General features: G+C 49.8%; 1 protein-coding gene across 3 annotated transcripts in view; it reads right to left on the reverse strand.

Moving 5' to 3' along the window:
* The window catches only part of DPYSL5 (dihydropyrimidinase like 5), a 102,160-nt gene that overhangs the window by 5,384 nt on the left and 68,874 nt on the right, over nt 1–27,902 (reverse strand). For all 3 annotated transcript variants that reach the window (XM_047852953.1, XM_047852951.1, XM_047852952.1), the window contains 9 exons: nt 23,573–23,731; nt 20,770–20,949; nt 19,841–19,909; nt 17,583–17,627; nt 15,702–15,777; nt 14,599–14,755; nt 8,201–8,342; nt 6,662–6,804; nt 4,955–5,162 (listed from right to left, as the gene is read on the reverse strand). In XM_047852953.1, the coding sequence (XP_047708909.1) occupies nt 4,955–5,162; nt 6,662–6,804; nt 8,201–8,342; nt 14,599–14,755; nt 15,702–15,777; nt 17,583–17,627; nt 19,841–19,909; nt 20,770–20,949; nt 23,573–23,731 (1,179 nt within the window). The remainder of the gene's footprint in view (nt 1–4,954; nt 5,163–6,661; nt 6,805–8,200; nt 8,343–14,598; nt 14,756–15,701; nt 15,778–17,582; nt 17,628–19,840; nt 19,910–20,769; nt 20,950–23,572; nt 23,732–27,902) is intronic.

Raw genomic sequence — 27,902 nt, forward strand, 5'->3', positions numbered from 1 at the left:
TTACTGTGATCTGACAACTTTGTGGGGAGAGAAACCAAATACAGCCGATTTGGAGAGGAGAATCCCCAGTGGCAATGTCAGTCACTTTTGTACTCACAAAGGCAGCAAAGTTAAGAGCCTATGTTCGGTATCTAGACAGCCTGGGTTCCAATCGCAGCTCTGCGACCTTATGCAAGTTACCTAATCTCTGTGCCTGTTTCCTTATTTGTAAAAATGGGCTGACCGTAGTGCCTATTAGTACTACATATAGAATTGTTAGGGGATCAAATGAATTAATACACATACAGCTCTTCGAACTGCTCTGGCACATGGCAAGTGATGTGAAAGCACCGGGAGCTGCAATTAGGGCAGAGGTCATTTACGTGGGCTTATTCATGCTGCTGTGAGGACAAAGTGAGTTGGGGTGTGCTCAGAAAAGTCTGAAGGAGCAGTGTGGATGATCTACATGCCAGGCACTCGTCCGGGGCATAACCTCCACCTCCTTGCTGCTTCCTGAAAATCTTGTTGCAACAATAGACAATGGGGGATTTCTTGAAGGATCTTCAGCCTCCGTATTCCTTTATATTCTCCAACAACAGACCTAGGGTTTAGCTCAGCCCTCAGAAATGTCAAGCCTGGTCTGAACTGTTTTGGCCTCTACCAGGCTGCACGTTAGCATCCTGGCTTGGGAAGCTGGGGTCCCAGTGGTGAAAGGTGGAAACACCAGCTGAGTGAAAACGGAGTTTGTGACCTTGGCAGGTGACAGCCGTTGCCAGCCCCTTCGTTACTGGCTGTATACCACACCCTTCCAGAGAGGATTTCTTCCCTGAGACCCACGCTCTCTAGGGACTGATCACTGACAATTTTTGGAGAATGAGACTTTTTGATAGTTTTCTTTTTCTGCATGCAAGTGCTCCTTTAACAGAACTGGCTTTTTCTTGGGACCCTTACGGTGTCGTTGTAATAAATGCTTTAGATAAAGAGACTCTGGGTTGAATTGATACCAATCCTGGAAACTGGGGCTCTTCCATGGTGGCTGACCCGAGGGGAGCGGTGTGTTGTGAATTGGGATCTATCTCACTTTTTTATGAGGCTGCCTTTTAGAAGGGCTTGAAATACTCTCTCCGCTCTCTTTTGACCCAATTTCCTGAATACCAAATGCCTTTTTTTTTTTTTTTGGAAAGACCGCAGAACCGTCATTCTTTTTGTTTCATACTGAAATATAATTCACATGCCATAATACTTGCCATTCGAAAGTGCACAATTCAGTGGTGTTGAGCGCATTCCCAACTTTGGGCCACCGCTGTCTAATTCCCAAACATCTTCATCGCCCCCAAAAAGCAATCCCACACCCGTCTGCAGTCACTCCTGTTCCCCACCCCCTGGCCTTAACTAACCACTAATGGATCTTCTGTCTATGGACGTTACGGACACTTCACATAAATGGAATCTTAAGCTATGTGGTATTTTGTGACGAGATTCTTTCACTTGGCATAATGCTCTTAAGGTTCACGTGTGTTGAATGCAGCATCTATGAGGACTCCATTTCCTTCTCGGGCCAAATAATATTTTACTGAACGGCTATACTTCATTATGTTTATCCATTCAACAGTTGATGGACATTGGAGGTGTTTCCACTTCTCGGCCTCTATGAGCGATGCTGTTATGGACGTGTACGAGCTTTTGTGTAGACACCTATTTTTACTTCCTTGGGGATTTTCGCAAGAGGAGAAATGCTGGCTCCTCTGGTAACTCTAATATCGAACTTTTGGGGACGTGCCAAACTGTTTTCCAAAGCGGCTGCACCATTTGACATTCCTTCCAGCAACGAACAAGGGTTCCCCTTTCTCCACATCCCAACCGACACTTGTTTTCCAGTTTCCTTTTGAAAATGACAGCCACCCTCGGTCAGACATTGTGCTGTATGAACGAATCACTCTCACTGCTCTTGCCAGCGCCCCCTCCAGAGGCTGGCTGAGGCCTTGTGCTGCGGGTTCACATCTGAGGAGCTTTCTGGAGATAGATGGCACCATTCGCCTCCTGAGAGACCCTGAGAGACCCTGAGTTTGCTTTTGGATTGAACGCGGTGATAACTGAAATCATGGGTTTTTTTTTTTTCAGGGAACCCAAGTCTGCTCCCTCACAGCAGATCTGGCTTTGGATTTCTTCCTTTGTTGGCCTTTGGGAGAGAAGGGTGTTTAGTCATTCTGAGAACTCTGGGCCCTCACGTGTGGAAAGCCGGCAGAATTGATCTTCTGGTGTTAACATGGCCTGCTTACTTTTAGGCTTTAGATGACTGCTTTTCTTTTCTTTTAAAAAAAAAAAAATTTTTTTTTAACGTTTATTTATTTTTGAGACAGAGAGAGACAGAGCATGAACAGGGGAGGGGCAGAGAGAGAGGGAGACACAGAATCTGAAACAGGCTCCAGGCTCTGAGCTGTCAGCACAGAGCCCGACGCGGGGCTCGAACTCACAGACCGTGAGATCATGACCTGAGCCGAAGTTGGACGCTTAACCGACCAAGCCACCCAGGCGCCCCAGATGACTGCTTTTCAAGTATCAGTTTTACGTGCCGTTACTTCAAGACTGGGAAGGAACTGAGCAATGGCAGTACCTCAAAGGCCCCTGAGCCTGCGAATCAAGAGGAACTCAGGTGTCACAGACATGCTCATGTTTCACTCCTGTGCCTTCGGGAGCCCAGAACTCCCCGTTTGCCTGATCACTTAAAATGCTATGTGATAGTCAAAGATGGGGAATGGAAAGCAGCACTATCCGACTCTGGCGTTCCCTCTGTTCCGTCACACACACCCCTCTCAGCCCAGGAGAGCTGGACCACAGTTTGGGAAAGAATGCTGTAGTTTTTATGAATGAACTTGTACAGAGGGGCTCTACTGAGGACCACACTCAGGGTGAAGCGAAGTCTTGGTTAGAGGCCCGGAGAGTGAAGGAAAGCCTACCTGCCCCCCGCTCCTCCTCCCACCCCACCCCCCGTCCTGGTAGAACTTTCCTTCTAGGGCTGGGGCCTCATAGGCCACCTGAGCAGTGGACAGAGAACAGCTGGAAGGACACAGGCTGAAGCGGCTGCTCCCGAAAACCTTTGGGCGGTTCAAGGAAGGAACAAGAATGGGAACAAGGAGGGGAGGTCCGAGGCACTGGGCAAAGAAGCTTGGCTTTTGCATAAAGGACTTGGGAATCGCGATGCTAAGAAAGTTTGGCTGAAGAGGAGAGGTCATGCGACCGTCTCGTGGCAAAGTGCGCCAAGCCACAGGCAGCTCTTAAAAGGCCTATTCCGAAGATATTATTGAGCAGATTTCTAGAGCTCAGTAATAATGGCAGCTGAGTCTGTTTTCAGTCAAGGTGCTTTATAGCTCTGGTCCCTGCTACAGGCCAGAGCTGATGATGAGTGGAGAGCATGGGGCCTGGGAGCGGGAAGAAGTTGATGCTGGTCTGGGACAGCAACCACAATATGGGTGGGGGGTGGAGAGGTCACCTGGAAGGGGCCAGAAAAGGCTTCCCCACCAGCTGCTACTTAGGGCCTCCAGCTAAAAAACACACAGACCGTTTTCCTGGGTCTCACCTCTGGCACAGACAAGCAGCTGACCGACAAGGCCAGACTGGGCAGTTTACAAGAAAATTTCTCTGCTACTACCTTCAGAACATATAGCAGGCACCTGCTGTGTACAGAGGACTAGAATGGCAAAAGGAATAGAACAAGAGAATCTGGGTAAGGAAATTAAAAAAAAAAAAAGGATCAATGTCTCTTAAGTGCGCCATGATTACAACCATGGAGTCCCAGAGCCTAGGCAGGAGTGCAGCTGGACCAGTGAGGCTGGGGGTCCTGGGCCCTCAGGCGTGACAGAAGAACACACACCCTTTCTGGACAGGAGCCTTCTGAAGTCACAATAATATTGCTTTATGCCCGAGGAAGGGGAGGAGAAACCACAATGAGAACCACGTGCTTTCAGCTGTCAACGTGTTAGATCTGTTCTTTTCCGAGGCTCTGGGACCCCTTCCTGTCCCCGCAGAGGCCACGGCTGGAGTCCCCAGCACCCGGAGTTGTCAGCAAGAACTCAGGCCAGGTTCTCCAGGGCAGCTCTCGAAGATAAGTCTGGGCAGTCAATCCCTAAGCAACGAGGCAACAGGCAGTCTTCTTTTGGGTGAATGTGTCTACTTAGAGGACAGGAACCCCTGGGGATGAGGTGAAGCCCAAAGATTTAGGGAACATCCAGTGTGCTTGTGGAATCCAAGGGCTGGGTAGGACCCCTGGGATATGAAGTATTCTAGACTCGGCCTGATCACATCAGGGTTGGGGGGCGTCCAGACCCAGAAAATCCTACCAACCTCACTCCGGTCACAAGGGAGGGGGAGGCTTCAGGGAAAGAACAAGTCCAGGGCAAATATGGTAACCCAGGTCGAGCCGGAGTCCCATCTGAGGGTTGGTGAGAATCCTCCCAGAGACTAGATGTGGGGGACATCTGCGAGCATCCTGTAGTATTTCCTTAGCTCTAGGGGGATTTAGGGATTGTTCCCAATACATTTTTACTCTGTTATACGTACGCCCTTTCTGCTATTTTGGTTGTCCCCAAAGTGACCATTCTAGGCGATAAGGTTCAGTGGGAAAATGGAATGAGAACATCTTTGAGGTTTAAAACAGTTGTTACATGGGGCGCCTGGGTGGCGCAGTCGGTTAAGCGTCCGACTTCAGCCAGGTCACGATCTCACGGTCCGTGAGTTCGAGCCCCGCGTCAGGCTCTGGGCTGATGGCTCGGAGCCTGTTTCCGATTCTGTGTCTCCCTCTCTCTCTGCCCCTCCCCCGTTCATGCTCTGTCTCTCTCTGTCCCAAAAATAAATAAACATTGACAAACAACCTTTAAAAAAATAAAAAAATAAAAAAATAAAACAGTCGTTATAGAATTTCCCCAACGGGGGGCTTTAACCTCTTCGTATACGCCGTCTTCCCCTTCCCTCCTCTTACCTTTTCTCTCTGGACCAGCTTCTTGTAGACAGTGTCTGGGAAGGACCTCAGGGGATAGAACTTGCCAGTGCCCTCAGCGCACATGAAGACACCGTTCTCATACACGACTCGTCCCCGGCTGATGGTGACCAGCGGTACGCCGTGGCAGCGCATGTTCTCGTACAGGTTGAAGTCTCCTCCCTGCACCTGGGTGCTGGCTGAGATGGTCCTGGTGGAGAGGCAGGGGTGGGAGAGAAAGCTCTGAGAAGAGGTGACGATGTCACAGCTCAGCAGGACGAATCGATGGTCAGTGGGAGGGGGTGATGCTCAGGGACAAGGAATAATAATAGTCCCCAAAAGCTGTCTGCTGCAGACCGAATCCCATCACCACCCCCCCCCCCCCCCAAATGTATATACTGAAGTCCTCACCCCCAGCCTCTGAATGTGCCTGCATTTAGAGACAGGACTTTTAGAGAGCTAATTAAAGTAAAATGAGATCATACGAGTGGATGATCCACTAATCCAATCTGACTGGTGTCTTCATAAGAGGAGGAAATTCGGAGCCCAGACATGCACACCCATAGAGGAGAGACCAGGTGAGGACGGAGGTGTAAGACAGCCATTTACAACCCACGGAGAGAGGCCTCAGATGACACCAAACCCGCCGACACCTTGACCTTGGACTCCCAGCCTCCAGAACTGGGGGAACATACGTTTCTGGTGCGTCTAAGCCACCAGGCTGTGGTAGGGCCGGAGCAGCCCTAGGAAATGGATCAACTGAGCCAAACTCTAGCGAGTTTTCTGCCAACAGTGATCATGAACACCCACACCTCTGCAGCAACAGGGACCAGCCCCAGGCTTCAGGAGGCAGAACGTGGCTTCTCGAATGCTCTAATGGAGAAGTCAGCGTGGGTATCCCGGCCTCGGGGTGGGTGGCGGTGCACCAAAGAAGGCGAACCTTCTTTCCAATGCAACTTTTTATTTTCAAAATTCCATTAAATTTTTGCTTATCTTCTTTACTGTACACCGAGAAAAGTACCTGGCCACCAGTTAGCGCTTAACAAAAATCTGCTGAGCGATTAATGAAATTTAATCGGAAAGAGCGGTTTCCATCTCCCCTGCCCAAATCTCTTAGTAAAAACCAGGCTCTGTAGCCCGTGGCCTGGTAACCCCCTTCATTCGTTCACTCAACTCGCGTGCGCTAATGCTGTGGGTGTCAAGCTCTGTGCACTCCAGAGTACCCAACACCCTCAGTGAGGGGAGCAGGGGGCTGGCGGAGGAGCCCGGAGCGTCAGGACACCTGTCTGGTTCAAGGGCGCATTAGCTATGTGATGCGGGGAGCCCCTCTACTCTCTGGGTCTTCGTTTCTTCGATAGGAAAATGGAAATAAGAACGCCAGCATGAGTGCTTCCTGGGGCCGTGTGAAAACTAAACTAAACGAGATCCCTGAGATCCCTGACGGTCCCTGTGAAGCCGCTCCGCATCACTGTAAGGCGCTATGCGCATGGTGATACCCTGCAGCCGGTCTGAGCCTGTCTTGTTCACTGCCGCATTCCTAGTGCCCAGACTACGGCAGGCCCTCAAATACTTGTCGAACCGAACACACCACGGGGTCACACTTCGCTACGCTAGATGCAGCGCAGAGACGATAAGCTGGTGGAGTTTTGCAACGCGAGCGCCTTAAAACCCCAAGTCCCTCTAGCCCCGGCGACTAGCAGCAGGTTTTACTTTGTGGCTTCCGGATCCCACACCACCACGTCGGCATCGGCCCCAGGGATGATGCGGCCCTTGCGGGGATACAGGTTGAGAATCTTCGCCGCGTTGGAACTGGTAACGGCCACAAAACGGTTCTCGTCCATCTTTCCTCCAACCTGAAACATTGCAACAGTGCCACGTCACCCAAACCCTGCGCGTGCCTCAAAGCCACGGCCACCCTTGACTCGGGCCTGCGGTCTTTTAGTTGGTCACGACAACGGTGCCAAGAAGGACGATGATGTGAGCACCGTCTCAGCTGAGCCAACCTGCTGGCCGGGTTCCCGGCCATCGCCTCAATCCTTCCTCCGGCAACAGTGGTGAGTGGGCTCTTCGCCAAAGGCCGCCCACCTGGTGGAAACCTACCTCCTGTTTGTACAACCGGCTCTACCCATGTGTCTACTAGGGATGGGTCGGGAGCCTTCCTTCGTCCACAAAGGGACACAGATTTCTGGGCTCTTGAAAAACATCTTACTGCCTCACCCACCAGTGAGAGCACCGTGGACTCCCTTCAAGGGGGATTCCACAGCCACTCGTGGGCCTCTCTGAGCGGCTGGCTTACTCTTGAGGACTTCAAATCTCCTTAGGCTCGGATTTGCTGCAGCTAATCTGTGATAGGTCAGGACCAAAAATACTTATTCTTCGTGGGGAGAACAGGTGGTATTCAAATGAAGTCCTAGTCCCTGTTTTTCTCAAAAAGCAACTAGCCAAAATATGTAAAGAGCCTTAAAAAAGGTTCATTCCCTTTGGCCCAGAAATCTGCTTCTAGGAATCTGTCCTAAGGAAATAATAGAAACGCTCACACGTATATACTCCTGAACAAAGAAGCTCTCTGCAGCATTATTTGTAAGTGCAAAACTCCGGAACAGCTAAAAGCTCCAAACTCAGGGAAGGATTAACTGAAATGTGCTACTTCCACCGGAGGAAATACTATTTAGCTACTAAAAAGATGCTATCGGGGCACCTGGGTGGCTCGGTCGGTTAAGCGTCCGACTTCGGCTCAGGTCATGATCTCACAGTTCGTGAGTTTGAGTCCCTTGTCAGGCTCTGTGCTGTGAGTGCAGAGCCTGCTTCGGACCCTCTCTCTCTTTCTCTCTCTGCCCCTCCCCTGCTCATGCTCTCTCTCAAAAATAAATAAACATTAAAAAAAAAAGAGAGAGATGCTTTTAAAGAATGTTTACTGATACAGAAAGACACTCAAGATACGCTGTTATGTGAAAAAAAAGATGAACCCCCGTTATTACAATAACATCCCGAACATACACAGAACTAGAAAGAAAGAGACCAAAATATTAATACTTTCACTTCTCGGTATGGAATTAGGGGGATCTTTTTTCCTCACACTTTTCTGCGTTTTCCAAATTTCTATACGAGGCTGTACTACCTTTCTGGTTGGGTGAAAATACAAACTTTCTGGTTTTGTTTTTGAGTGAAACAAGGAGCCATGGCTATAGCTCTCCTAAGAGTGAAAACCCTTGCGAGGACTTGAGCAGAGGAGGGGTCCCCAGAACATACCACTCCTCTCTCCCAGATGACGCTCATGCGGTCCTGGACACCGCTCACTCCATGCGGGATCTTGGTGAAGTCCTCCTTGCCCATAGCTTTCTGCTTCGTGGTGAAAGGCCGGTGATCTGATGCCACAATGTTCAGAGTATCACTGGATAAAGAGAAAGATGGGCCAGTGAGGGAGGGAGGCCAGGGTCCCGGAGGGTGGGGACAGGTGCAGGGAAAAAGCCTTCCCTTCGGATCCAGGCAAAGCTGACCTCTAACAAGTTACTTCATTTGTGTGAACCTCAGTTTACTCATCTGTATAATGGGTTTGTGGGCTGAGGGTTGACACTGGCTGTCAGTGTCACAGGCGACACTGATGGGAGCCTTTGGGGCATCAACTTTTAAGAGTTAAGGCAGCAGGCAGAGAAAAATTCAACTCCCAGTTTTGCTAACCTGAGGCGGTTTTACTGTCAGAGGCTCAGATGCCAAGCTCTTGTCGTCTTCTCCCTCAACCCCTACCGGTTCCTGCTGGTGACAAGCATGTGCTTGGTAAAACATTTACAAGTTCAATGTTAAGCATTGCTAAATAACTCTCGGCCATAGCCTTTCTTGGATGTGGGGACTCTGACGGCACAGAAGAGGAAAGGAGGGACAAGACAGAAGAGATATTTGCCTTAATAGACCAGCGATGCTATGCAAGCCAACCGGTTCATCACCCCCGTCCTCTATGACCATTGTCCTCGGGAGGTTACTGAGGCCGACCTCTGTGCAAGGCTGTGGGCGGCTAAGGCATGGTGGGGTTCTCCGGGGGTTCCGGCCTCGCTAGGATTCAGGGCAGAGACTTAGTAGGACAGTGCGACAGTACACGAGGCAGCAGACCCTCTACCAAATGAGGGCGGCAGATAGCTGGCCCATGTACAGAGATCTCTGTAGGCTGAGGGCTCAGAGGTGGTGAGGGGCAGAGGGGGAAGGATGCCCACGTCGCCCAGGGCAGGGCAACCTCATGAGGAAACACCATTGGAGGGCAGGGAGGGTCCTGGCTGGAGCATGGGGGTCGTGTGGGAGAGGGGGACAACTGCTGGGACCACACAGCGGGGGCCCTGAGAATCTAATTTCTTTGTAGGAGGCCCCAAAGCCTGTGAATGCCTGTGGGCCATCTAAGCTGCCCACGTCAGACTTGGTGATGAGACATCTCCTTTTTAAAATTTTTTTTTAAAGTTTATTTATTTTGAAAGAGAGAGAGAGACAGAGAATCCCAAGCAGGCTCCACACTGTTAGCACAGAGCCTGACGCAGGGCTCAAACTCAGGAACCATGAGATCATGATCTGAGCCAAAATCAAGAACCAGATACCCAACCTACTGAGGCACCCAGGCGCCCCAGTGACGAGGCATATTCTTAAGGCTCTCAGACAATTCAGGGTCAGGCTGCATATTGGGCTGTCTCCACTGGGGGCCTGGCAGGGTTCATCAGTCACAACTGTTGCCAAATGACTGACTTCCTTGGCCAAATCCACAGTGAGATGACTTAGCCCTTCCTGTGGCATGGGCTGGTGTCTCCCTTAGCCAAACACGCTGCTCTGGGCCTTCTCAGAGATTGCAGGGGACACTCTCCACAGAGCAGAGGGTTTGTTCTAGGGCGCCCCAGTGCTGCCCACATTCCCCGGGCCTGCAGAACCCATCAGAGTTTCACCTTCTCCTCAGGGGTCCTCCAGACCCCCAGGCAGGGCTCAGATCAGAAGAGGTGCCCGTCAGAGTCATTGGCTCAGGGTCAGGGACCTCAACTCCCATTCTTGAACCAAGTGCTACTGAGCAACCACCTTTCAAAAAAGGCTCCTACACAAGTAGGTGCCCCTCGGGGAGTGTGGTCACATTCCAGAAGGGCTTCTGAGGTCTCCTAGTGCTGCCCTGAATCTAGGAAATACAACACCCACATGCATACCCTTTAAAGTTTAGAACATGACTGTCTTTAAGTAGTTGAAGAAATTTTTTTTAATGTTTATTTATTTCGAGAGAGACAGGGCGCAAGTGGGGGAGGGGCAAGAGAGAGGGAGACACAGAATCCGAAGCAGGCTCCGGGCTCTGAGCTGTCTGCGCAGAGCGCAACGTGGGGCTCGAACTCACGAACCGGGAAATCATAACCTGAGCCGAAGTCAGACACTCAACCGACTAAGGCCACCCAGGCGCCCCTCAAGTCCTTGAAAATTTTACATATTCAAATGAAGAGAACTTCTGGCCCCTTTCAGAAATGAAATTTTACACAGAGAACAACCTGGTGGTTGCCAGAGGCGGGGGGTGGCTGGGAGACTGGGCAAAATGGGTGAAGGAAAGGGGGAGGTACAGGCTTTCAGTTATGGAACGAGTAAGTCACAGCCACGAAAGGCACAACGTAGGGCATACAGTCCACGGTATTGTGACAGCGTCGCAGGGTGACAGAAGGTAGCCACACTTGTGAGCACAGCATAACACAGAGAGTGCCAAGTCGCTGCTGTACTCGCGTGTAGCACGTCACATCGTGTGTCAACCACGTGTCAGTAAAAGAAGAAAAAAAAAAGGAGGAAGAAATTAGATTTGATTTTAGGGATTTTATTTTTAAGTCATCTCTACCCTCAACACGGGGCTGGAACTCAGACCCCCAAGGTCAAGAGTTGCGTGCTCTCCCGACAGAGCCAGCCCAGCGCCCCAAGAAATTGGATTTATTAGTTATTTATTTATCTATTTATTTGTTTGTTTATTTATGTCAACACCAAAATTTTAATTAATTAATTAATTTTTCATTGAAATTTTAGTTAGTGACATTAGATTTTATTTTATTTTATTTTTTTTTAATTTTTTTTTTTTCAACGTTTTTATTTATTTTTGGGACAGAGAGAGACAGAGCATGAACGGGGGAGGGGCAGAGAGAGAGGGAGACACAGAATCGGAGACAGGCTCCAGGCTCCAAGCCATCAGCCCAGAGCCTGACGCGGGGCTCGAACTCACGAACCGCGAGATCGTGACCTGGCTGAAGTCGGACGCCCAACCGACTGCGCCACCCAGGCGCCCCAGTGACATTAGATTTTAAATAAAGGATAAATCCTTACACCCATAGATGGTGCTTCCCCCCCCCCGCCCCCGATACGGAAGAAGTCACATGCTAACGTGGGTCGTAACAAAGCGCACGTTTTCTTATAAGAATATGGTAACTGGTGCCTGGGTTTTCTGTCAAGCATTTTGTAGGATATCAATTATCACCAACAAGGTGTCCTAAAAACGAAACGACAGTACCACAAATTCCTATACACAACAAAAATGTTCAAACGCTGCTCCAAATTCCGTAAAATGACACACTTGTACAATATGCACCGATCTTCAAAAGGGATTCAAACTCTTCTCAGGACAGTTAGCATGAAACTGCAATTCAACTGAAGTGAATAAATGTATTTATTTATTTATTTATTAAAAAAAATTTTTTTTTTTTCAACGTTTATTTATTTTTGGGACAGAGAGAGACAGAGCATGAACGGGGGAGGGGCAGAGAGAGAGGGAGACACAGAATCGGAAACAGGCTCCAGGCTCCGAGCCATCAGCCCAGAGCCCGACGCGGGGCCCGAACCCACGGACCGCGAGATCGTGACCTGGCTGTCGGACGCTTAACCGACTGCGCCACCCAGGCGCCCCGAATAAATGTATTTAAGTTACCTTAAAAATAGGCTAGATATAAAACCTTAAATGATTCCATTAACAGCACTATTTTCCCCTGCCTATTTGAATGTGTTGGGGCCGCTGTCATCTGGGTAGGTTGGGGCAGTTGCCACCTATTTGTTCTTCCAGCAAATATGCCTGTGGCAAGCAGAGGTACTTCAAAAGATTTTTTTGACCTTGGCACTGAGCCCAAATTACTACAGTGGGCTCCTGGTTCTTGTCTGTTTTGGTTGTGTTGATAAAGATGGAAAAGAGGCTGGCTGGCATTTCCCTGTGAAAAGCATTTTTAAAAGTTATTTCCTTATTTATTTTTAATATATATATTTGAAGTTTATTTATTTATCTTAGAGAACAAGCCAGGGAGGGGCAGAGAGAGGATCCTAAGCAGGCTCCCGCAGGTCAGCTCAGAGCCTGAGGTGGGGGGGAGGTTCGAACTCAGAAACTATGAGATCATGACATGAGCTGAAATCAAGAGTCAGACGCTTAACCAGCTAAGCCACCCAGGTGCCCTCTGCAGTGAAAAGCATTTTTAAGTCAGAGCTGATCTGGCATTTCTCCTCTCTCATACTCCCTAATTAAAAAAAAAAAAAAATTTTTTTTAATGTTTTATTTATTTTTGAGACAGGGAAAGACAGAGCATGAACAGGGGAGGGTCAGAGAGAGGGAGACACAGAATCCGAAACAGGCTCCAGGCTCTGAGCTGTCAGCACAGAGCCCGACGTGGGGCTGGAACTCACGGACCGAGAGATGATGACCTGAGCCGAAGTCGGCCGCTTAACCGACTGAGCCACCCAGGCGCCCCATCGTACACCCTAATTTAGCTAAATGTGTAAGGGGCGCTGCTGCTCAGGATCACAGCGATATTGTGGGACAGAAAGCAGGTGCTGCACTGGGCCACGCATATACTGGCCCTCCGGGGCCACCTGCGCCCCGAGACCTTGCTGACTGCACCCTACACTCCTCTTTCAGGTGTTAACACAGCAGGGTGCTGAGTGGGAATTTGTTGGCGACAAATTGGCGACAAATTTGTTGGCAACCAAGAGGGAACATTAAGGACCTGGATGAAATAAGTGCCCCTTTTTCTCAAGACAGCCATCTTCAGTCGGGGCTGGCTACTTCCCTCAATCATCCTCACCATCACCCTCGAAGAGAAGAGGGCTGTCACCTCCCCCCAGGTATATAAAAGCCTACGACAGGGAGGGAGATTGAGGTATCTCAGGATGGAGAGTCCTGTAGTCTTTTCCTCTTCCTTCTTTTCGTGTTCGAGTGCGGTTTCCCTACCCTCTCTCCTAGCAGTCTCCTCCATAGTCAAGGAGGGGACACTGCAACGGGTTCACCCACGGAAAACAGAGGTGATGGCTGTGGGCTTCTTGCTTGGGAGGGGGCCGGTGGACGCGCCCTGAGCCTCTAGGAGAGGAGAGCCAGTGGGATGGGGACAGACTGCCCTCCCACCGTCGAGAGTGGCAAAGCTGTGTGAGCTTTCTCTGGGCCCCAGACACTGTAGAAGGTGGTCAGGCTGGAGCTGCCTTCCAGGGTCCTTGTTCACAGGGACACCACTAGTTCTAGAAGCAAGGAAGGTGTAGGTGGGAGAGGTTGGGCCGGAATCCATCTTCCATATCAGGGGATTGTATGAGGGCTGCACAAGAGAGCCCACAAGGGCATGTGTCCTACATAAGGAGGGCCCCAAAGGCCAGTCACGTTGAGTCTGAGAAGCAGGAGTATAAACTGGTGCTTGGGTATGGAGAAGAATCCCCCTACCCAGGGACTGGGCACGGGGAAGGGAGGAGACTGACATTTAAACTAGACTAGACTTGGGGCGCCTGGGTGGCTTAGCCGGTTAAGTGTCTGACTTCAGCTCAGGTCACGATCTTATGGTTTGTGAGTTCCAGCCCCGTATCGGGCTCTCTGCTGTCAGTGTGGAGCCGGCCTTGGATCCTCTGTCCCTCTCTCTCTATCTGCCCTTCCCCAGCTCTCTCTTTCTCTCAAAAATAAATACACATTTTAAGAAAAAAAATAAACTAGACTTTAATAACCAAGAGGGAGAGAAAACAATGGATTCTATGCAAAATGTCACTAAAGGAAAGAAAGAAGCTGCAAGCAGTTTGGGACAAAACAAAATCTTTTCATCTTTGTGTCCCACTGAATTCAGACTGTTCGTTAAAACTTTTCCTTTAGATTTGGATCATATGGGAAAAAATCGTGTTAGAACAAGAGGAGCTGGAGAAAAGGAGATCTGGAGGGGAAGAATGAGGGGGAAAGAGGAAGAGAGGGCAGAAGGAAAGGAAAAAGGGGAAAGAAAGGGAAACCACATGCGAAACCACGAGGAGGGGGAGGTAAGGAAAAAAAGAGACAGAAAGGCCCACATATATTCTAGAATAAGTCAGCAGCCACATCCTACAGCCCTGAAGTGGTCCTCAGTGTAAAAGCAATGTCCTTGGAAATTCTGAACAACCACCATTCACCGTCTCATATATGCTCTTGACTCTTAACACTGCAGAAGCTCTCGCTCCAAATCAAGTGGTCGGAGAAGCCGACAGGTAATTGGGATGGCAATTAGCTGATGGGCTCTGGAGAAGGTAACAAAAGCAGAGTCATCCTACGGGCACAATGGAACCAGACCTAGGTCAGATTTGGGGCCTCTGCGACATCACCTCGAAGACGTGTACGTTCCCAGGACGGCATATATTATGAGTTAAGGATGTGCTACGGGGCCCACAGAGGTTCTGCCAAAATGCCTTACTTGGCCAGCAGGCTCATGAGGTAGGTGGAGGTGTTCGTGTCCAGTCTCAGCGGAGGCACTGTGACGTAGGCGGCCGCGTGGGACCAGTCCTGGTGGTAGTAGTGTAAGCCTGTCAGAGTGGCATGGGCGGTGGTGGTCTCGGCCAGCACAACCTTCCCTAGAAGAAGAAACGTCAAACCGTGATTAGGAAGCCAGTGGCCTGAGAGATCACTGGTCTGAGCTTCTCATTTCATAGGCGGAGGAGCTGAAGTCAGAGACAGGAAGGGACTTGCCCGAGCTTACACGGGGGTTTGAGGGCACAGCTGGGTTCAAGGCCGGAGGGCTCCATATTGCTATGCTGGCTCCAGGCAAGGAGAACAGAAGGGCAAGGGTGCCGAAGAGGGGAAGCACCGCCGTTTGGGGGGACCACGGGTGCTTCAGGGCACTGATGGGAGGAAGGAGGGCCAGCGGTGCGGGTGAGACACCCAAGGGCTCCCACTGGGGGAGAGGCAGGAGGCAGGATCTCGAGGGCAGTTCTACCAGAAGGCTGAAAGCCCTTGCTCTGATTTATCTCCCCAGGTCTGTGACCATGACTTTGTTTCTCCCGTTTCCAGGACCTCACTGGCACCCTGAGCCGGGCCAAGACTATAAGCAAGTATAAAAACCTTCAGGTGCCGCCCAGTGCTCGGCAGCAGCCGACACACAGGTATCGGGGCTCGCACACAGGGTGTGGGGTGGCTGGAAGGGAAGCTGGGTCCGTACACTGTTACTCCTCCGGGGACTTCCCAGGCATCCCCTTGAAATGTCCACTGGAAGCGGTTCAGGATTTTATGTTAGTTGCCAAGGCAACGACCAGTAAAACCCAAGAGGCCAAAAAGATACCAATTAAGGAGCTGACTGAAAACGTGGAAAACTTTACCAGACCCGGGAGAGGCGACAGACACTTCTGCAGAGCTGTTATGCATGCAAATGCACAGAGGAAAACACTGCTGCTAGCGCACCAAACCCAGGCTAGCGCAGTGCTTCTGTGGGCGGCGGGAGAGAAAAGGGAGTACTCCGGGGGACCCCGCAGGGCTGCAACCCCACCACACGTGCGCACGGTCCACTCCAGCCCAAGGACTCGCCTTGCATCTTAGCAGCTGCGATAACGTCACCGGCCGAGATGCTGGACACGTTGACCAGGTATATTGGACAGTGAGTCTAAACAAGGAAACCGGCAGAAAGGAGAGCGCGTCAGCCCCATGAACCTAACAAGCACTGGCACAGCCCCAGCCAAACCAGTCCGGGCCCCGGCACCTCCCTCTGCACGTCTTAGCCCCACTCGCAGGGAGACAGGGTCTTCTACCGGGAAGGCAGGCTGGCGGCCAGAGCACAGACTAGGGGAAGCACGGAGGAGGCAAGCACCAGGGCCCAAGGGGAATGTCAGGGCCGAGCCTCAAATATTCCACCAGCCGGAGTCAAGATGATTTATAACTTAACACCAGGGACTTTTTAAATTTCCTGCTCATGAACGTGATGACCTAGAGACAGTCGTGGATCATACTTCGTATCTAAAATTACAAGGGCTGCCTTATCAGTAGACAGAATGTACCCTGAGAAGAAACAAAATGTAAGAGGTCTGGGGTTCAGAGTCTATGTCAGGCAGGACTGGTCTTGCAAATGGACACCTGGGTTGTAATATCGATGAGCTTTTCCTCCGCTGAGCGGTGCGACAATGGTCCCCGGCTTCACCTGCCGGGGCATATGTTTGAGCTAAAAAACAGGAAGCTGGCTTTTTGTTGTTGACATCTTTCCTTGTCCTGGGGTCGGTCTCCGTCAGGAAATCATTGGTATCATAGCCACTGGTGTGCCAGTAAATCAATGTCCTCGACCGGCACCCAGACTTGTAAACTGCTCATGGGAAACTTTTCCCAAATGTTACTCTGATGCCTTCTCAGCTCATCAAAATGAGAGGACAGAGAGCTTAGGAACTGGCCTGACATTTGACGTGCTTGGTGCAACTTTACTAATTCTGAGATCCGCTGGACCTCCAACCTCTGCCTCGTCCCCAGTGTTCCTAACACCACGCCCTCATGGTTACTTACATCCTTCGGGATCGCCCATGTCTTTTCAGAGAAGAGGTTCTCGAGCGTTAGTGCCCGCTAAAACCATGGGTGGGCTTCTTAAAACAGACTGCTGGGCATCGTCCCCAGTTTCTGATTCAATGGGTATGGGCCCGAGAATCTGCAATTCTAAGTTTCTATTTCTAACAAACACGGGTGCTGCTGGTCCAGGCGCCACACTTTAGAAAACTGGTATTCTCGAGGTGACAGCACAGATTATCTGAGCAAATCGAACTCATTTTTAATGACGGTTTAGGAGAAACAACCTTGGTATATTTCTTGGTATATATCTACTGTTTATAAAGCGCCTTTCTTTCTCTGCCCCCCTTTGACCCTCACAATCCTCCTGTGAGAAGTGATATTCCAACGTTAGATAACAGTATATCAGAGTGGTTGAGTGATGCGCATACGCTGAGAGCTTCGTGTTTGGTGAAGGTCTCACGTCTTGTTCGTTTCCCACACCGTGTCAGCACCCCCTCACCCTAAGCGATACCAAGGAAAACTTCTAAGTGGTCTAGAGGCAGAGGGTTCGATCACGGTTCTCTAAGCAAGCCATCTACCGAATTCCTCTACAGGAAACAGAGTTCATTTGCAGTGAGGCTCTGTGGACACCCAACTCACCCTGCCTCCCATGGGAGTCATTTCCACTTGAGCAATGAAGCCAGACTCAGCAAGCTCACAGCAAGGAGGGGGGGGGTAGGGGGAGGACAGGGAGCTGGCAGCTAGGAGGACTTCTGCCAGGTCTGTGGGAATAACAACACCCAGGAAACGGTTTTGGGGTCCTGTGAACCAGGCATGGTGGTGGCACCCAGGGCAGAATGGGACTCCACTGTGTGGACTGAAGATGCTGGTTTCTGATCCCAGAGTCAAGAATGGGTTTAGGGCGAGCCGGGGTCTACTTACCCTGTTTGCAATGGTGATAACTCGGTGAGTGGCTTCAGCCTCCAGCTGTAAGAAACAAAGGACAGGAAGAAAACAAGCTTCAGCCTCTCTCCCAAGCAAGCCCACCTCTGCTCAAGAGCCCACTTTGTAGAAAGTGCTGGAATATCCAACATTGGGCCGGAGGGGCCAAATGCACCCATAGGGGCTGGCTCGGGGGGGTAAGCCCTGGGCAGGGGCACCAAGCTCCAACCACCTCTTCTCACCCTGAGAGAATCCGAGGATTTACTACACCAGGCATATCCTCGCTGGATGCTACTCAGGCCTTAAATAACAGACAACGAGGGGCACCTGGGTGGCTCAGTCAGTTAATGCATCTAACCCTTTGCTTCAGCTTAGGTCATGATCTCATGGTTTGTGGGATTGAGCCCTGCATGGGGCTCTGTGCTGTCTGCTTGGGATTCTCTGCCCCCCTCTCTCTCTCTTAAAAATAAATAAACTTTAGGGGCGCCTGGGTGGCGCAGTCAGTTAAGCATATGACTCTGGCTGAGGTCACGATCTCACGGTTCTCGAGTTTGAGCCCCATCTCAGGCTCTCTGCTGTCAGCCCGGAGCCCGCTTTGGATCCTGCTTTGGATCCTCTGCCGCCCCCCGCCCCCCGCCCCCTGCCCTTCTTCTTTCTGCCCCTCCCCCACTCACGGGGCTCTGACACACACACACACTCTGTCAAGCCGAAACATTAAAACAAATTTTTAAAAATTCTTCCCTATCTGGGGCACCTGGGTGGCTCAGTCGGTTAAGTGTCTGACTCTTGATTTCAGCTCAGGTCATGATCTCATGGTTCATGAGTTCTAGCCCTGCATCAGGCTCTGCGCTGGCAGTGTGCAGCCTGTTTGAGATCCTCTCCCTCCCTCTCTCTCCGCCTCTCCTTAGCTCATGCTCTCTCTCTCTCTCTCTCTCAAAAAAAGAAAAAGGCAACAAAACAAAAGGAAACAGAAACCTAGAAACCCCTCCGTGTTTTCTGGGGTATTCTTTCCACAGCCACCTCAAGCGCAGTAGCAAGGAATGATACTCACTAATATCAAGCTGGAAATTAAGCTAGATCCGAGTTTCTGAACTTCGGCACCATGGATATTTTGAGTCGGGTCACTCCTTGTGGCGGGGGGCTATCTGGGCACTGTAGGATCGATCGTCAAGCAGCATCCCTAACCTCTCTCCACTGGATCCCAGCAGAACCACACCCTCCCCCTGCCCCCCCCCCCCCCCCCCCAGGTGGGACAACCAAAAATACCTCTGGACATTGTCAGATGTCTGCTGGAGGGCAAAATCTCTCCTGGCGTAGAGCCTTTAACCAGTAGATGATAACAGTGGTGACTCTCGCTATTAATACCCTACAGTCAGAGCTTGGCTTTTTCCCTCATACAACTGAACAAAGCCCAGTCCTGTGCCCACCCGCCCACTCCTGTCCTTACAGGTCCGCGCAGGGCCTTGCATGTCTGATGGCAGTGCCATGACATCTGGTCTCTGGCTCCTCGTCCCTCGGGGCCTCCCATCGATCCCTCATGGACATCCAGCCACCACTCTGCATTGAACGCTTTGAAGAAATGGGAAATAGCTTTCTCTTCACAAACGGCAGGTGTCGGAATGGGGTCGCAGGGCGAGAAGGCACGATTTGTCCAGTGAGGTCCCCTCCAGAACAGACATCTTTAGCGGGGGGACCGCTGGGGATTTGTGTGGGCACCTTGCCAAAGTGTGCCAGGATTAAACCAGAGGGCAGAGGAGAGCAGGGCTTTTCATGATCACCGTGGTGGTTAATATGGTAACAAGGGGGCAAGAGTATAGACACGTATGTGCTTCTGGTTTCTGGTGGGAAGGGTCCAAAGTTTTCCTTGGATGCTCTCATTCCTACAACACTAAATCACTGGCTTATAATCTGGAATTTCTTCTTACACCCGAAAGCGCTTTCACTCTGTCTTTTCTTTCCCCATTCAATTTTTGGGGAACGCAGCCCCCGATGTGCTCACATGGTCTCCCTCAGATCCCTGAAATCAGAATCAAATTAGGTGGGTCTGGTTTCCTCCAAACAGTCTTTCCCAAGGAAGCTCAAGGCCAAGTCAGCCTCCGCAGGGCGATGGCTGTTCCCTGAAAAGCTTCCAGGTGCGAATTTCACCCATGGAGAAAGCGATAATATGCAACTTATATTTACGGATGCCTCTTCTATCCTAAAGGTTCTGTGAATCCACAGGAAAGAAGCTGAGAAGAGGCATAGTCAGTTTTCCTCACCTCCTCTGGGCGGCTGATCTCGATTCCTTCTGGGCCCGTGATTCCCAAATCTAGCGCCTCCTTAGCACCCTGAATGACAGCAAAAGAAAGAAAATTGAGAGAAGCATACAGATACGAGAAAATAACGAACCCCAGGGACACGAAACCATGCCGGACACCGTGCATTCCAATAGGCCTGCCGCTTTGCTCACTTCTGCGGTATCCGCCTTCCAAAGAGGGCAGAGTAAGTACGGGGTTCCCTGGCAGCCAGGCTCTCCTGCACCTCACTTCCTAGGGACTGAACGTATTTTTTTTCCTCTTAAAATTCCAGTTCTAGAACTACCCAATGGGCTTGGGACATCAAAGACCACCGGTCTGAAAAATCAGAATTTCCCCACCGGAAATCTAGTCAAATCTCTAGTTTCCAGCAACACCTAGAATACCCCTTACCAAGCATCCTAGTTAAGATCCAGGAGGCACAAAGGGATTCGTCTACCAGTGAGCAGATTGCTATCATAGCTCAGTTCCTCGGGGGTGGTGGGGGAGAGGTGATAGGAAAGCGGCGGAAAGAGGAGAGCTGACTGTCATTTATTCTGATGTCAAATCTCATTAAAAATATTTCTTAGAGGTGCCCCAAGTTCTTTTGCTATCATGGAATTTAAATACCATATCACCAGAACTAAGACATTATCATCTAAGACTTAGAAACCCTTTTGGACTATGAAGAGATTTTTTTTTTTTTTTTTTTTTTTTTTACAGACAGACAGTAGACAAGTGGATTTTCTGACAAGGATTTGTCATCTGGGGCGTTAACATCTCACACTGCCTTTTATAACTCATTTTGTCTGGACGAAATTGTGGGATGGGCGATGGGTGGTCAGGAATCCCCCTGAGAACTGTCTCTATCGGTGCCCCAGCCCCCCCTTCCCCAATATTCTCTACGGCCTTGCCTCAGCCACGAGCTCCCCATTCTCAGCATGGACTCGGGGGATCGCTCCAATGTCCTTGCAAGCGTGCAACACTTGATAGAGCTCACTGTCCCGAAGCATATACAAGTCTTTGTAGGTCATGAACATCTGGAAGGAGTTGACACCCTTCTCCCTTACCAGCGTCTCCATTTCTGCTTTCACCTGGAGAGCAAAATGCAAAGGCAATGCCACGTGAGTACAGATGTTCAAGAGGCTGACGGGCCCAGGATGGAGGAGATGGGGGCCAGTGGGAGGAATGACCATACGGCCACCTGCAACCTTGCAGTACCTCATTTTCTTCCCACCCCCCGGGCCTCTGTGAGGTCAGGTGAGCAAATGGATGCAGAAGGACTTTGAAAATTGCCAAGCATGAGGCTCCTGGGTGGCTCAGTCGGTTAAGAGTCTGACTTCGGCTCGGGGCATGATCTCGCGGTGTGTGAGTTCGGGCCCCGCGTCGGGCTCTGTGCTGACAGCTCGGAGCCTGGCGCCTGCTTCGGATTCTGTGTCTCCCTCTCTGCCCCTTCCCTGCTCGTTCTTTCTCTCTTTCTCTCTCTCAAAAATAAACAAACATTAAAACAATTTTTTTTAATAAAAGAAAGAAAATTTTCAAGCATGACACAAACATAGGAACCATATTGTGACCATCTAGGCATGTTTCTGCTGTCGTATAGGCTTGTCTTGTGTTTCTAACTCCAAGTCAGCCTTATTGGTGAATGCATTAACAGCGTTTACCCCCAAGGCCTGTGCTCCCCACTCCCATAATGGAAGTGGTGTTACAAAGAAGGCACAATAGGGGCGCCTGGGTGGCTCAGTCGGTTGAGCGTCCGACTTCGGCTCAGGTCATGATCTCACGGTCCGTGAGTTCGAGCCCCGCGTCGGGCTCTGTGCTGACAGCTCAGAGCCTGGAGCCTGTTTCGGATTCTATGTCTCCCTGTCTCTCTGACCCTCCCCCGTTCATGCTCTGTCTCTCCCTGTCTCAAAAATAAATAAACATTAAAAAAAAATTTTTCAAAGAAGGCACAATAATGCCGAAACTCCTGAGACCCAGGGCGCCTGGCTGGCCTGCCTGGCTATATGAATATGGAGATTCATCCTAACGTTGTTTACATTGGGGAAAAATGGAAGCAACGTTGGTCTGACAGCAGGAAAACAAATTGAGGTTTATCTCCTTGATAGGACATGAAGCGGCCACCGCACCGATGGTCATGAAGACCATGCAGCCACACAGAAAATGCTCACACTTAAGTGAAGGAGTTACTATGTAAAAAGCACACATGGAAAAAAAAAAAAAAGACTGGAGGGAAATAAGCCAAAGTAACAAGAGTGGTTGTGTTGGGATAACCAGAATGATGGGCTTCTTTTTCTCTTTTTAAAATCGATAGTTAGGAAAAGAATTATTTGATAATAACAAAAAAGAATATAAAATTCTAGATGCATGGAAGTCCCCACAACCTCTGGGGACTTAGGGAGGGCTGGCCTGGCCTCAGTGTTGCTGAGAATCTGAATGGACGCCCTATTCCAGGCCAGCTCCGGGGGGAGGGAATACAGAGGCTCGGGGTAAGGTTGCCCCCCCAGGAGGGTGTCCAGAATAAACAAAACCCCCTCCTCCGATAAGGGCCGGCTGCCATTCAGGGTGGGTCTGCACTTTACCCAATGCCAGCAGGGAGGTCTTCATGGTGTGAAGGTTGGAGGGCTCCAAGGTCTTTCATAAGGACCATGTCTGACATAACGGAGGAGAGTGGGGGAGCCCCACGCTCAAAGCTAAAACCCAAGGGCAGAAGGACACAAGGCTTTTAATTACCATCTCAGAAGGGACACAGGCCCTTTAGACCAGGCTCCCTAGCTGAAGAACTTTGTAAAACGTCAATGCTTGTTTTGTTGTTGTTTGTTTGTTTGAAGTAAACTCCATGCCCAATGTGGGGCTAGAACTCACCACCCTGAGATTAAGAGCCGCATACTCGACTGACTGAGCCAGCCAGGCACCCCAGTGCTTGCTTAGGATGCCCACGCAGGTCCTGGCACCTGTACCAGTACAGAATTGGTGGCAGAACGGGCACCCAGGCTGCTTCTCTGGGGTAATAAGTGGTAAAACTCCAGAAATGAAGCAAAATCTAAATGTCTGTTTTTAGGAAGTGGGAACCTGGGTGGAGGGGACGAGACTCTGCCCCTGGGGCCTGGGGCAGCGGGGGGACGGGAAAGCCAGAAGCGAGGGGCACAGGGGCTGAAGTGAGAAAGGGCTCAGTGGGAGCCAGCCTCAGCCACAGGCCAGAAGCAGCCTCGGGGCTCTCAGAGCAGGAGCTGGGCCCCAGGAGGAAAAAAGTGGCCCAGTCCCATTTATCCAGGTGGCACTGAGCCAGGACAGGACTCTCTTGTTCTGTTCGGAGACCTCAGGTCCACGCCGTCACTTCTGGCATGAAAACAATACGTCCCCTGGAGCCTGACTCTTGCCAAGCCCGCTACTCAGCAGAAGTGGCACCCGATGAAGAGTATCAAGACACGTTGAGAGCTTTGTGGTCTGAGCAAGGAGTCAGCCGGCGTTCCCCAGGCCTCTGGTCTCAGGCCCTCTGGGTCTGCTGGGACACTGGCTCTTGAAATTAAGCAGAACAAGCCTTGTCACCCCCTTGTGGAATCATGTGTTCTTTTCTTTTGGCATCTGGGGGAGTTAGGATGGTGGGGGGCGTCCCCTACCTGTGGGAGGGCACCCCACCCCAGCTGACTCCACCCAAATGGCCCCTCTCCCTAAAAAAAGCACTTATTCTTTCGGGATTCTACCCAGCACTGTTACCTTGGGTGCCCACCAGGTGATCCCCACATGCAGGGCATAGTCACAGCAGACCTTGGGGTCGGCCAGACCCCGACACTTCTCATAGGCTTCCACGAGGGAGGTCTCCTTGTCAGGCAGGACGTGGCCGATGACCATGGTGGTGCCTCCGACTAGTGCCGCCTGTGGGGGACGGGAAAAGCAGTCTCGTCACATTCCCTTCCCACATCCGAGTCACTGACGCAGGGAGACACCTGAGGTCCTTGGGTGGACATTCAGGACAACCACAGACCCTATTAAGCGAGAGGCTGTGAGGCCCCAGTGCAGCCACGCTTGGGAAATTTTGAGGAGCTAGACGCACACTGGAGGCCGTGTGTCAACCTTCATCACCCCATTGGATCCAGTACACAAACCTGCCTCTTCCTCATCTTGGGTTGTGGCTCAGTGCTTTGGAAAAACCACTTAGTGTGTCACTGGAGCCTCAAAGCCAGCCTCTATTTCCCAAAAAGAAGAGTCCCTCCACTCCCAACAATTTTGACCAACTTGAATATATATATGACATAACCAAATGTTTAGTGCAATATAATACGTCTATTTATAATGTTTAGTGATACACACAGATTTTTTAAATTTCTAAATTTTTTTTTTTGAGAGAGAGGGAGAGACAGCACGAGCAGGGGAGGGGCAGAGAGAGAGGGAGACACAGAATCCGAAGCGGGCTCCAGGCTCTGAGCTGTCAGCACAGAGCCCGACGCGGGGCTCGAACTCACGAGCTGTGAGATCGTGACCTGAGCCGAAGTTGGATGCGTAACCGACTGAGCCACCCAGGCGCCCTATTACACATACATATTTAAATCCTAATGAATAAAATGTTAGTTTGGATAGACTGTCTTGTCTTATTCTCTCATATTCCATGAAACAATTTTATTCAAAGTTTTCATATGCATTTTCAACATCGAGGCCTTTGTGTTCAGTTTCTCCAAGCACGTTAAGTTCATTTCCATTTATCTTGTTTGAGATGGAGCAGTTTTTAGGTCCCTGTATGATTTATCAATGAAAAATTATCCTATTCACAATCTCCACATGACATCACTTAACAAGAAATCTTTAAAAAGCCTCTCTTGTAATTCCAGGAATAATGGCTAAATCTGTATTAAAGCTCCACCTCCCCCGCGCACACATACACTTTTTTTTTAAGCCAATTTTGTCAGGTGACCTGCACAAGCCTCCAGAACAAGCACTGACCAAAGGTTGTTCCACGTTAATGTGTTGTTCCCCAACAAAACTTCATCAAAATAGAATAATTAAGGGGCGCCTGGGTGGCGCAGTCGGTTAAGCGTCCGACTTCAGCCAGGTCACGATCTCGCAGTCTGTGAGTTCGAGCCCCGCGTCAGGCTCTGGGCTGATGGCTCAGAGCCTGGAGCCAGTTTCCGATTCTGTGTCTCCCTCTCTCTCTGCCCCTCCCCCGTTCATGCTCTGTCTCTCTCTGTCCCAAAAATAAAGAAATGTTGGAAAAAAAAAAAAGAATAATTAAGAGAGAGCTCCACTACTCGGAGTGCTCCGATAGAAGGTGGTTCTCTTTTTCCATGAGTAAGTCTGGACAAAACCTGTCTTTCTTTTTGGGTCCTTACAAGAACTTAGATGAACCCAAGCTTGAGTCCCCGCTCGCCACCTCCCAGCTGGATAACTTCAGCCACATTACTTAACCTCTCTGAGATGCTTTACCTATAATAGCTACTATAATAGCTACTTAACCTCTCTAAGCTTTACCTAAATTAGCTTCCTTCCTGGATCGTTGGGAAAGTCAACTGAGCCGTTCTCTAATAAAATGGACTGAGTGAAGTCTGTCCTAATGTGTGTGTTTAATCGTCCAGATTTGGACTGTTTATCTCTGTTTATCTCTGACAATGAAATTGTCTTAATGATTCCTGCTTCTCTAGTCAGTCAAATCCTTGATCACAAATCAGATCAGAAATATTGCTGGGGAATGGGGAACTGAAAAAAAAAAAAAAAAAAAAAAAAGTTCAGCGGCCAAACAATTAAAACTCTGGCAACACAGATTCTCCTTGCTGTCCCTGGCTGGGAGACCACTTCCCCTGTTGCCGTGAGTTCAGAGGTCCAACTTCTTGCATGGCTTAAAGCAACCAACAGAGGGCGGTAGTTCTGTGGCAGAGATGGGTAACCAGAATGGCGGGGGGCGGGGGCGGGGGCAGGGGGGGGGAAATGAGAGAAGGGGAAGAGCCGCTGATTGTAGCTTTACTAGCTGGCTTCTATTTGTGATCCGGATCGTGTCAGGCTGATTCATCCTCATAGCAGGTGGTTGTACTCTATTCTGCCCCGAAATGCATGTTTTGCCTTTATATGCAGAGATGGGGGTGGGGTGGGGTTATCTATTGGGATTTTATACACTAAATTGTTTTATTTTTCTGTGGTTCTAGATTCTTTTTGTTTTTTGTTTTTTTTTTTTAACGTTTATTCACTTTTTTTTTTTTTTTTTTGAGAGACAGAGCATGAGTGGGAGAGGGGCAGAGAGCGAGGGAGCCACAGAATCCGAAGCAGGCTCCGGGCTCTGAGCTGCCAGCACAGAGCCCAGCACAGAGCCCTACGCTGGGCTGGAACTCAGGAACCGTGAGATCATGATCTCAGCTTAAGTTGGATGCTTAACCGACTGAGCCACGCCGGTGCCCCTCGATGGCTTTCTTCTGCACTCCCCTCAGTATGTCTGTAGCCTTGGGTAGAAAAAAGGAGACCTGGAAACAGCACGGTATAGGATGATAAGAGAAGCAAGACTTCTTAAGATCTGTGGGTCCCAGAGCGAGAGTAGAAAAGGAGGTCCATGTGCTGAATCTCTAAATAGTTAAAAGTCACAGATCAAGCTAACTGTTACACAGAATACCTCCTAGCCTCCTACTCTGACAAATACGTGACCAAGAAGACCAGGCCTGAATTTGGAGTTCTTGGGGTCCCTGCAGCTCTGAGCTACACCGTAGGGGATATTGGCCTTCAGCCTTTGCACTGCCCCCAGCCCACACCCCTGCTTTGGGTTCATCCTGCAGCCCGCAGGCCTCTCATCTGCTCACTCCCTGCAAAATGCTGCGTGGACCTAGGCGAACAGGCACTGGTGGTCTGGCCCCCAAGGAGGGCAGATTCAAGCATACATAGGTCCTAGAAGTGCTCAGGGTCATCTGTTAGGGGATTCCAGGGACCCAGAGTGTGGTCTGGAAGAGGACAGGGGGCTCTGGGCAGACATGGCTCCTCTTGCCTGAGTCTAAGGGCAGTCACTGAAGAGTTCAGGTAGGTGTCACTGGGCAGTGGTCCTGACTTTCCCACTTTCTGGCTGTAATCCAGCGCCAGCTGTATACCCACTCAGACCTCCCCTCCCAGAGGAGATCAGGTGGCCATGGATGTGAGAGCCTTTATAAGCTGGGAAGGAGCACATAAATATCTGCAATAATTATTTCTACTATTAACGTCAGGCCTCAAAACAAGAGTTTAACAGGATCAGCAAATACTCCCCCAGCTGCGGGTTCAGGAGCCCAGACCAGATGCTGGATGTACAAGGGTGTATGAGCACTGGTTTCCTCTCAGGCAAGAGACACACAGAGCTGGCTTTTAAAATATGTACAGTTCCAACCCACGGGACGAATGCCGACAAGCTCTGTCTTCCTGGGAATGTGATATCACAGATGTGACAGACCTTTTTACTGTCATCCCACATAAAACATCCTTGTAGAAATCAACAGAGAGCATGACCCAATCCTGTTCCCGGGGATATCAAAAGGATTATGTTTATGAATATGTGACCGTGTGACTACTGAATGTTCCTGTTTTTCTGCAAAAAATGGTGTGGGTTAAGCAAGCTGTGGACAATGTTTAATGGAAGTCAATAGAAATGATGTTCATGGAGGCTAAGTCATAACATGGAAAAAGGGTGATACTGTAATGAGCGAAAAAGACAGAATTCAATATGTGTACCCAAGATGCTTAGAAGGATGTTTAAACACACAGGCACCCACACAAGGAAAAACATGGAAGGAAATATACCAAAACATTAACAAGGACTGTTTTCAGTGATGAGAGTCTGAGTTATTTTTTTCTAGTTTTCTGAAATTTACTTAATAGAATCAATTACTTTATTTATAATATCTATTTTAAACATAAATTTGGAAGAAGCTAAAAATTACTTAAAGTTTAGTTAACCACGCTTGTGTGTTTAAAATATTTTCTTTTAAAGTTATGTAACATTTCAACCATACGGTAAAAGTATAGAAAATAACACACAGGCATGAACCCACTAGTCAAACATAACAGATGTTAACATTTCGCTGTTGTTTAAAACACATTTAAAAAAAAT

This window comes from Prionailurus viverrinus, chromosome A3 (assembly GCF_022837055.1).
Source record: "Prionailurus viverrinus isolate Anna chromosome A3, UM_Priviv_1.0, whole genome shotgun sequence".
Classification (NCBI taxonomy): Eukaryota; Metazoa; Chordata; class Mammalia; order Carnivora; family Felidae; genus Prionailurus; species Prionailurus viverrinus.